General features: G+C 41.3%; 1 protein-coding gene across 2 annotated transcripts in view; it reads left to right on the top strand.

The window, feature by feature from the left end:
- Window positions 1–2,974: 2,974 nt before the first annotated feature.
- HEATR6 (HEAT repeat containing 6) overlaps window positions 2,975–11,507 on the top strand; it is a 50,865-nt gene continuing 42,332 nt past the window's right edge. Inside the window, exons 1-5 of one of the 2 annotated variants that reach the window (XM_058164196.1) lie at window positions 2,975–3,323; window positions 4,959–5,066; window positions 6,804–6,944; window positions 8,438–8,553; window positions 10,239–10,353. In XM_058164196.1, the coding sequence (XP_058020179.1) occupies window positions 3,054–3,323; window positions 4,959–5,066; window positions 6,804–6,944; window positions 8,438–8,553; window positions 10,239–10,353 (750 nt within the window). In that variant the 5' untranslated portion in view covers window positions 2,975–3,053. The remainder of the gene's footprint in view (window positions 3,324–4,958; window positions 5,067–6,803; window positions 6,945–8,437; window positions 8,554–10,238; window positions 10,354–11,507) is intronic. The other variant, XM_058164197.1, reaches the window with a different exon arrangement.

Here is an 11,507-nt window from a genome sequence, read left to right as displayed (position 1 = left end):
ACTGATATTGTTTTCTGATTGCTTATTTGTACCCTAAGACTATCATTAAGTGTTATACCTTATGATTCTTGATGAACGTATCTTTTCTTTTATGTACACTGAGAGCATATGCACGAAGACAAATTCCTTGTGTGTCCAATCACACTTGGCCAATAAAAAAATTCTATTCTATTCCATTTGATTCGATTCCATTTGATTCGATTCCATTTGATTCGATTCGATTCGATTCGATTCCATTCCATTCCATTCCATTCCATTCCATTCCATTCCATTCTATTCTATTCTATCTGCAAGCACCCAAATGACCACAAGAGAGCAACAAAAGGAGACAAAACACACACACACATCTAGTGGTGGTTGTTAAGGGTAATCTGGGTTCACAACCAAGATTGTGGACTGTTGAGAGAGTACCCTACGCATGAAAATGACTGAGACTGGTTGTATACAATAACAGTCACTTGCAGACAAACTGGGGTTTGATATTCCTTTATTTTTAGGGAAAAGGCAAAGTCATAGTCCAAAAACAATTCCAGGTCATACACATATAAAGTCAGTCAGTCAGTCAGTCTTCTTACCAATGTAGACTTGTAAAACAAACAAGGTCTTCTTTCAGTTCAGCAAAACACAGTTCAATTCACAACACTCAGTATCTTGAGGAATCAGTAACTAACCATGATCAAGCAACGATCATAAAGCTCAAATATATAGTTGCAGCATGTCATCAGGTTACAACGCTGTAGCTTCTCTGTAATTCCCCAACAAGCTATAATTTAGCAGTCCTTTTATAAATTGGCTACAGAGCTCAACCAATAAGGATGCTTGCATGATGCAGCACAGCCTTAAAGCAATATCATGCCTTTCTACAAACATACATAGTTAGTTTATATATTGCCTGGCCAACTAGTTAGGCAAATAACAATTTCCTGACAGTGGTCAAGGTTTTTACAACCCAGATATGGAAGCCATATTGTGGTCTCCATACCTAAATATATTGTTTAAATGATTAAAAGGTTCTTGGTTGTGCAATAAACCTAAACATTTTAATGATGGTTATCTTCTTTCTTTTGAAGTAAAAAAAAAATACTCTTGGAAGCCTACCTGATTTCAACCAATATGGGAAGTCCTCAACTTATAACAGTTCATTTAGTGACTGTTCAAAGTGACAACGGCACTGAAAAGTAATTTATGACCATTTTTCACTGTTACGACCTTTGCATTGTCATGTGATCGCATGGCAACTGATTCATATTTATGACGATTGCAGTGTCCAAGGGTCATGTGATCCTCTTTTGCAAATTTTTGACAAGCATCATTAATGGAGAACCCAGATTCACTTAAGCCGTGTCACTAACTTAACCATTGCAGGGATTCACTGAACCACTGTGGCAAGAAAGGTCATAAAATGGGTCAAAAAAATTTAACTTAACAACTGTCTCCCATAGCAACAGAAATTTTGGGCTCAGTTGCGGTCATAGGTTGAGGACTGTCTGTAATGCCATCATGCTCTTTAGTGTCACCACACTATAAAAAAGATGTTGAGACTCCAGAAAGAGTGCAAGGAAGAGCAAAAAAGAGGATTAGGGGACCGGAGGCTTAAACATCTGAAGAACGGTTGCAGGAACTGGGCATGGCTAGTCTAGCAAAGAGAAGGGCCAGGGGAGACATGATAGCCGTCTTCCAATATTTGAGGGGCTGCCACAGAGAGGGGCGGGGTCCAGCTATTTTCCAAAGCACCTGAAGGCCAGACAAGGAATAATGAATGGAAACTGATCAAGTAGAGATTCAACTTAGAAATAAGGAGGAACAATCAAACAATGGAACAGAAGTTGCCTTCAGAAGTTGTGGGAGCTTCATCACTCGAGACTTTCAAGAAAAGATTGGACTGCCATTTGTCAGAAATGGTGTAGGGTCTCCTGCTTGTGTGGGCTGGGGTTGGGGGTGGGTGGGGGTTGGGGGGTTTGGACTAAATCAGGGGTCTCCAACCTTGGCAACTTGAAGACTTGTGGACTCCAACTGCTTCAAACCTCCAGGCCATGAATTTATATCCTTCATCAAATCCGAGCTTAAAAAATGTTCCAATGAGAGACAAATATTTTTCCCATTTACTGTTATTTCTATTTCCCTCTGCAGCACAAACTACGAATAAAAGCTGCTTGGGGCAGAGAACTTCCTACTTCTTACCTTTCAATGAATAAAGCAAAGTGCTAATACACTGTGTAAACTAACAAGGACTTGATGTTCAGCTGCTTACAAGGATAGTGAGGCATGTTGTGTGTGGAAATTTCACCAGCATTTCAAAAGCTATAGAGTTCCAAAGGCTTAAGTTGCCTAGCTATTGAAATGACTTGGTAGTGCACAAAATTTGTTCCTGAGTAGCTGTTAGGGACATCAATAGTTATGTATTTACACTTACTAAAATAGTGGCTTTCTATTCAGCTGCCTAAGCAGCAGACATGGGGAAGGATTTGATCCATGGAACTGGTATTTTCTCCCCTGTCCAACACATTGACATTACAGCTTTTAAAAGCAGATCCACAGAAACTAGATTCGGGGTCTTCAAACTTGGCAAGATGAAGATTTGTGGACTCCAACTCCCAGAATTCTGGGAGTTGAAGTCCACATGTCTTCAAGTTGCCAAAGTTGGAGATCCCTGGACTAGATGACCTATATCAGGGGTCCTCAAATTTGGCTGCTTTAAGACGTGTGGACTTCAACTCCCAGAATTCTCCAGCCAGCTATCCATAGCATAACATAGCCTAGCATAGCATAGTTGGCTGGAGAATTCTGGGAGTTGAAGTCCACACGTCTTAAAGCGGCCAAGTTTGAAGACCTCTGACCTATATTAAAGTCCCTTCCAACTCTTAATCTGTCCCACAGATCACCGCCCGCCAATAGGGGACGCTCCACAGTGCGAACCGGAAGTGGCTCCAACCATAAAGTTCCGTCGGCGGCGCGGTCTCCTGTACAATCCATAGGCGCTTTCATCCGGAAGCTAGGCCTGGGCGTCCTTTCTCGGCCTAGTTGCCCCAGCAACTAACAGACGAGTTGGAAAAATGGCGGCCGAGGCCTGCATGGCTGGTGGAGACTCAGTGGCGGCAATGGCAGCAGCAGCAGAACCGAACCCGGCCTGGATGGAATCCAGGCTCTGCTTGCAACGCTACCTGGCGCGGCTCAAGGCTCTGCAGCTCGCCCCCGAGCCCGACCAGGCCCCGGGTGGGGAGAACGTCGGCCGCCGCCGCCCGGAGCTTCACTTGCTCTTCGACGAGCTCATGTCCGAGACCTGCGGCCCGTGGGGAGCGGCGCCATGGGGACCGAAGCCCGAGGTGAGAGTACCCGGAGAAGGCAGAGGACCGGCGGGTGGGAGGGGAGCTTGATGGGATGGAGGAAATAGGCTCCCAAGCAAAGGCCGGGCCAGAGTGACTCGCCTTTTTCCATCCCACCATCCTCTAATATTTCTTTTTTTAATTCTGTTCCCCCCCATCCCATTTGTAACCTCACAGCCACAAATCTATAAAATAAGGTTAGTTCGCGGGAGATGCAGGTCGTCCTCGGTTTATGACCATAATTGAGCCCAACATTTCCGTTGCTGTGCGAGGCGGTTGTTAAGCGAATCGCGGCAGTTAAGTTAGTAACGTGGTTGTTCGAGCGAGTCTGGCTTCCCCATTGAGTTTGCTTGTCAGAAGGTGGCCAAAATGGGATTGCATTTTAGGAAGTTAGCACCCACCCCTCTCCTAGAAGAATGAAATATTTTAGAAAATATTAAAAAGGGGCAGAATGTTATATTTCCCTGGATGAGAAATGGAGAAACGTGTTTTAAGGACAAAGCAGCTCCCTGCAGCTTCCTGCCTCCCCCCCCCCCACCTTTGTCAATGGACCATCATCTGCAACACAATAAGACAATAATAACAATAAATAAATAAATAAAAATAATAATAATAACACAATAATAAGAGCACCAACGTGCCTACCGTTCCTATCATATTGTGTGTTTTTTTCTTATATATATATGCTTATACTTCCTCATATATATGTTTATATACTATATAATCTTTTTGTGTGATGCTTATGTATATTGTTATGACTAAATAAATAAATAAATAGGACCCATTTAGCAACAGAAACTCATCACATGACACCTGGGAAGATTACATCAGCCAGCAAGGCTAGCTAAGACCCCCCACCATCTCCTAGGGATCTGACAACCAATCAGGGTACACTTTCTGTGCCCCAGGAAGTTCAAATCTCAGAGAGGGCATAAAACCAAGGCGCGCTCAGCATCTCAGCCCTTTTCTGTTCAGGAACTCAAACCATATGAACCTGGCCACCATTAAACCATCTTTCCAAGCAGTCTCCATGGGCCGTGGGTGGCTCAGGCTGTAAGATAGCCTGTTATTAAACACAGCTGCTTGCAATTACTGCAGGCTCGAGTCCCACCAGGCCCAAGGTTGACTCAGCCTTCCATCCTTTATAAGGTAGGTAAAATGAGGACCCAGATTGTTGGGGGGGCAATAAGTTGACTTTGTATATAAATATACAAATAGGATGAGACTATTGCCTTAAACAATGTAAGCCGCCCTGAGTCTTCGGAGAAGGGCGGGATATAAATGTAAATAAAATAAAATAAAATAAAATAAATAAATGTTTCCAGTGTCTTTTCCCCCCACTTGGAACTGAACCCAGATGGACATTACTTCCAACAGTATGACCCCGGGACAATGCAACCGCCATAAATATGAGTCAGTTGCCAACCATCATGGGGGATGCTGCAGTGGTAATCATTGTGAAAAACGGTCATGACTGAGTCACTTTGTTCAGTGCAGTTAGAATTTTGAACTGTAACTAAATGAATTGTTATAAGTTGAGGATTACCTGTTTTGTCATTCAATTTCATCTCTGTGTCTTTCAGGGTATTAAAAGTAACTAATACAACCCCTTTTTTGTCCTCTTTTATATGACAGGATATTTGTGAACTATCTGTCCAAGCTTGTAAACTAGTCCAGCTTAATCAAGAACATCTTGTCAATAAAGTGTGCCAATTAATTCACCAGCTGCTCAACAGATTCCAGGTGAGAAAACAATTTTTTGCCATTTTCTGGTGGAGCATCTAATTGTAAGTCAGCTACTATTTCAAATTCTCATAAGTGTTTTCATTACTTGCTAGTATATTTAACCTTTTTGTGTACAGAATTGAATTCCATTCCATTTCCAATCCCCATTTGCACCTCTATAACTGTCTGATTTGGTTCTGCAACCCAACAAGAAAGACCCAGACTTCAGAGGATAATTAGAACTGCAGAAAAAATAATTGCTTCCATTGAGGACCTGTGTACTGCACGAATCAAGAAGAGGGCTGTGAAAATATTTACAGAACCCTCACATCCTGGACATAAACTGTTTCAATTCCTACCCTCAAAACGACGCTATAGACCACTGCACACCAGAACAACTAGACACAAGAACAGTTTTTTCCCCGAAGGCCATCACTCTGTTAAACAAATAATTCCCTCAACACTGTCAAACTATTTACTAAGTCTGCACTACTATTAATCTTTTCATCGTTCCCATCACCCATCTCTTTCCACTTATGACTGTATGACTAACTTTCGTTGCTTATCGTTAAGTGTTAAATTATACCCTATGACCATCATTTGTGTTGTAAATGTTAAATGTAGCTTGATGAAGGTATCTTTTCTTTTATGTACACTGAGAGCATATGCATCAAGACAAATTCCTTGTGTGTCCAACCACACTTGGCCAATAAATTCCATTCTATTCAATTCCAATGCCAATCCCAATCCCAATCCCAATCCATTCCATTCTTTCCTTTTCCTTTCCTTATTAGCCAAATGTGACTGGACACACAAGACATTTATCTTGGTGCATATGCTCTCAGTGGACATAAAAGAAAAGATACGTTAATCGAGAATCATAAGCTACAACACAACAATAATCGTAGGGTGCAAACAAGCAATCAAATCATATTAGGAAACAGTCAATATAAATTGTAAGGATACAAGCAACAAGGTTACAGTCATACAGACATAAGTGGGAGAAGATGGGTGATAGGAACGATGAGAAGATTAATAGTAGTGCAGACTTACTAAATAGTTTGACCGTGTTGAGGGAATCTGTTTAGCAGAGTGATGGCGTTCGGGGAAAAACTGTTCTTGTGTCTAGTTGTCATAAACGAAGAGTCATTATGCTGCCATTAGAAAAACGATATAGTTGCTATAAATGTAGCACACTTTTTTCCTCTTCTCTGTATACAGATGAGACACTGGTGGATTTATTAGCTGTTAGTTTCTTCTGCTTATAGATGTCATTTTTGAAAGATACGAGACAATAGTTAATGAAACTGATTTAAATAAAGGTTCCCCTCGCACTTACGTGCTAGTCGTTGCCGACTCTAGGGGACGGTGCTCATCTCAGTTTCAAAGCCGAAGAGCCAGCGCTGTCCGAAGACGTCTCCGTGGTCATGTGGCCGGCATGACTCAACGCCAAAGGCTCATGGAACGCTGCTCCCTTCCTACCAAAGGTGGTCCCTATTTTTTCTACTTGCATTTTTTATGTGCTTTCGAACTGCTAGGTTGGCAGAAGCTGGGACAAGTCATGGGAGCTCACTCTGTTACATGGCAGCACTAGGGATTCGAACTGCCAAGCTGCTGAGCTTTCGATCGACAAGCTCAACATCTTAGCCCCTGAGCCGCCCTTTGAAACTGATTTACTGCTTACCTAATTAGATAATATCCTGAATTCATCGATTCAAGATCATGCTAATCTTATTTTTCTTTCTGCAATTGCAGGTTGCGCTTGATGAAGAGAGCCTGAATTATCTTCTGCCTTATTTCATCTCTGCTCTGAGAAAATGCAGCACTTGGACACATGTTGAGATTCTGCAAGCCTTGGCAGCTTCTGTCTACAGCAATGGACACAAGTGCCAAAAGGTGGATTGGAATATAATTTTTGAATATCTTGCTTAGAAACTTCTTCTATTTGCCGAGTGCAGAGGAAATATGGGCAGAGGAGTTAGAAGGAAATTTCAATAACCGTTGCTGAGAATTGCTATCTGAATTGCTATCTGAATAGAACCATAAACAAATAGGTTCATAATTCAGCCCATCCCATCCAAGCAGAAGGGCTAATCAAACTTTTTAGGTTCTGTACAGGTAGTCCTCGACTTACAATAATTCACTTAGTGACTGTTCAAAGCTATGACACAGAAAAAAGTGACTTATGGCCATTTTTCATCGTTACAACCTTTGTAGCATCCTCATGATCATGTGATCAAAATTCAGATGCTTGGCAATTGGTTCCTACTTATGACCATTGCTGTGTCCCAAGGTCATGTGATTCCCTTTTGCAACCTTGAAGCCAGATTCACTTCACAAACGGATTGCTAACTTACCACTTGCAGTGATTCACTTAAAAACCTCACTTAACAACAGAAATTTTTGGCTCAGTTGAGGTTGCAAGTCGAGGACTACCTGTATATTTCTTGAAGGTAGAAGACTTAGTGGAAATGTTATGTATTATCCTGACACAAAGTTATTTTTGAGTTCTTGAATAATGTTTCTACATCCTTGGTTTTCTTTTGATATTTTTATACCACTTTCACAATATAAGGTAAAGGTAAAGGTTCCCCTTGCACATATGTGCTAGTTCCTGACTCTAGGGGGCGGTACTCATCTCGGTTTCAAAGCCGAAGAGCCAGTGCTGTCCGAAGACGTCTGCATGGTCATATGGCCGGCATGACTAAATGTCAAATGTGCATGGAACACTGTTCCCTTCCCACCAAAGGTGGTCCCTATTTTTCTACTTGCATTTTTTACGTGCTTTTGAACTACTAGGTTGGCAGAAGCTGGGACAAGTAACGGGAGCTCACCCCATTACGCGGCACTAGGGATTCGAACTGCTGAACTGCTGACCTTTCAATCGACAAGTTCAGCGTCTTAGCCACTGAGCCACCGTGTCCCTTTCACAATATAGACAAGTAAAAAAATTTTTTAAATGTGCTGGGTTCTTTGGAAGATTTCAAATTTCTTGTAATGGTATTTTTCTAACTATCCTTCAGATATATTGGTCCAACTCGTATCAATTTTGTTGTATTTTTGTACAACGACAATAAAGGATATTATTATTAACACAGTACAGGTTAATATAGGTTGTTTGATGGCTAAATGAAGATAATTTCCTATCCCATGTTAACCTAGAATAATTCCTGCTATCTGATGATGGGAAAAACTGAGATGTCCTGAATGAAATTTTCAGCTTTTACCTCTTTTTTTTTATTGTAGCCTGAGGTTCAGCCATAATAAGATGACTGAGCTTCTAGAATTCGTGCACTAAGCATGCTTTTGTTGCTTAGCTAATTCTAAGTTTTGTTTTGCATCTTTTCTCCAATTTGTTCAACAAATATGTGCTGTCTTTTTTTTTAAAGTATCTCCCAGATTTGCTGGGGGAAAATGGACTTCTGAGGCAGTTTTGCAGCCCGGCTCAAACTGATGCTGAACAGAAAAGGGCCGCAATACACACCATGGCAAACCTGTGCCTCAGGTATGACTGAAACAAATAGGTATCGCTTGACTCCTTTCCATTATGTTGTGTCTCTTCTAGGGATATTGGATGTAAATATTCCAGCATCAGGCGGGTCCAGAAAAAAATGTCTAAATCCAAGGCCCACAGATAAACATGGTCATACATTCCAGCTTACGGCGCATTTTTGTGGAAGTGTTGTTGTTTTTTAAGAGTTAATAATAGACTTCAAAATAGCTGTTAACATTCTAGTTCAAATATTCTTCGCTATAGAAATACAAATGTAACATATTAATTGTAATTGATTTTTAAAATTGTTTTAAACACATCAGTGGAAGTGATGGAGGTGATATTGAAAAGTACTTTAAAAACAAAACAAAACTGATACTCAGCACATGGTACTAAACCAGAATGTGGTTTATTTGGTTATAGTTTAGTGCAAAAGATGAACCCAGAATAGTGGTTTGGCTTATTAAGGGTTTTGGCTTATTACTTTGTGTGAACAGTCCCTGTATGGTGTTCAGCAAGTAATGGCTAATTGCAGTATTTGAACCCAGTCACTGTTAGGCTATAATATTAACATTTTCCTTGTTTTGATCACTATTACATGGGATAATCTAAATAGCTGTAAAAAAATCTGTAATTTCAACTGAAATTGCCCGAGAAACTCCTAGTATTTAGCATTCTATAGCAGAATTGCAAATACAGACAGTAGAGAATTAAGTTTTCTGCAGAAAAAAACAGGTCAGGGTACATACCTGAGGATTTTTTTTAGTTTAAACATGCTTGGGATAAACCCCAAGACTTAAAAAACAACAACAACCCTCAAAGATCAGACTCAATGGACCACTACCGTGTTTTCCCAAAAATAAGACCCTGTCTTATATTTTTTTGAACACCGAACTAAGAGTTTGGCCTTATTTTCAGGGAGGTCTTATTATTTTGGGGCGCGTGGAGTAAGACACGGCTCCTCTTTTCCATCTTACCTGATTTCCAGCTCTGTCTCCCTAACCCTAACCAGAGGAAGTGGCGGGGACCGGCTGGGCATGCATTTAAATATTTTCGGGGAGGGCTTATTTTAGCGCATGCACTCAAAAGCCAGATTGGCCTTATTATCAGGGAATGTCTTATTTTCGGGAAACAGGATAGGGATTTTCTGCCATCAGTTTCCTATGTTGTCTAATACTTGGAAGAACATTATAGTGTTCTCCCGAAAATAAGACATCCCCTGATAATAAGCCCAATCCCGCTTTTGAATGCATGCGCTAAAAGAAACTCTCCCCAAAAATATTTAAACACACGCGCAGCAGGTCCCCGCCATTTCCTCTGGTTAGGGTTAGAGGACAGAGCTGGAAATCAGGTAAGACGGCAAGAGGAGCCCTGTCTTGCTCCACGTGCCCCCAAATATAATAAGACTTCCCCAAAAATAAGGCCAAGCGTTTATTTCAGGGTTCAAAAAAATATAAAACAGGGTCTTATTTTCGTGGAAACACAGGTAGCATAGTGAGATATTGCTTTCCTTAATAAATCTCCTTATTTCATTGGATAAAGCATTTTGCCCCCTTCTACGGGGACTCAGATGCCATAAGCTTTCTGATATGAAGTGATTGCTTCTTTCTTCTATTACATTTTCTAAACAGATAGATATAAGGATTACTTCTTTTCTGCAGTTCATCTTCCTCCTTTGCCTCTGCCTGTCTTTTTAGCCTACCTGGACAGCCCTACCTGGAGGAATCTTACAGAGAGCTCTGCTTTCAGGCTTTCTTGAGCATCTTACAGACTTCCAAAGGAAATGAAGTAGATGAAATCACCTTTTGCATGGTAAGGACAAAGAGCATTCTTTAGGATAGAGGTGGGCAATAAGGAAGAGATTGGGGAATGACAGCCTAGCCTCCCTACTTTCAGGGAACCGCAGAATGCCATCTGATCTTTTGTGGGGGATGGGCTGAACTGTTTCAATCCTTTTTTTAAGGGAGGGAGGGCCCACTATTTCCATTCCCTCACCTATCTCATTCCAATATGTAATTTGAGAGTCAAGAAGCATAGCCAGATTTAGGAGCACTTCCCAGCTGCAGATCCAGTTTTTCAGGAGGAATATATTCCCACCAACGCTCACCTTCAACTGGCTACCATCAAATACCACTTTATAATGCCTTGGTAAGGCCACACTTGGAATATGGCATCCAGTTTTGGTCGCCACGATGTAAAAAAAGATGTTGAGACTCTAGGAAGAGTGCAGAGAAGAGCGACAAAGAGGATTAGGGGACTGGAGGCCAAAACATATGAAGAACGGTTGCAGGAACTGGGTATGCCTAGTTTAATGAAAAGAAGGACTAGGGGAAACATGATAGCAGTCTTCCAATATCTCAGGGGCTGCTACAAAGAAGAGGGAGTCAAACTATTCTCCAAAGCACCTGAGGGTAGAACAAGAAGCAACGGGTGGAAACTAATCAAGGAAAGAAGCAACTTAGAACTAAGGAGAAACTTCCTGACAGTTAGAACAATTAATCAGTGGAACAACTTGCCTCCAGAAGTTGTGAATGCTGCAACAGTGGAAGTTTTTAAGAAGAGGTTGGATAACCATTTGTCTGAAGTGGTGTAGGGTTTCCTGCCTGGGCAAGGGGTTGGACTAGAAGACCTCCAAGGTCCCTTCCAACTCTGTTATTCTAAAACACTTTTCTAAAACAATCCTTCTGGGGATTGTTATTTTTCTTTTCTCTGTTTGTCATCTTGGCTTCTATTTGCACTTTTCCCCATTCTCTTCCTGTCACTGTTGGAACGGAAAAATAAACCTGACTCGTCAGTATATTGTTGATGTAGAATGCCAAATCTCCATCTCTGTTAGTAATTTCCATAGGATGGGGGCTTCATTCCCAGGAGAAACGCAGCCCTGACATATGAGGAACATGCCTGCTAAAAACAGCATCCCCAACGGGACAAGAAAGCTTATTATATTCCGGAAATTGTAAAGCAGT

Source organism: Ahaetulla prasina, chromosome 1, assembly GCF_028640845.1.
Source record: "Ahaetulla prasina isolate Xishuangbanna chromosome 1, ASM2864084v1, whole genome shotgun sequence".
NCBI classification, from domain to species: Eukaryota; Metazoa; Chordata; class Lepidosauria; order Squamata; family Colubridae; genus Ahaetulla; species Ahaetulla prasina.
The sequence above is the reverse complement of the archived record's forward strand: the minus strand, read 5'-3'. Positions and strand labels throughout refer to the sequence as shown.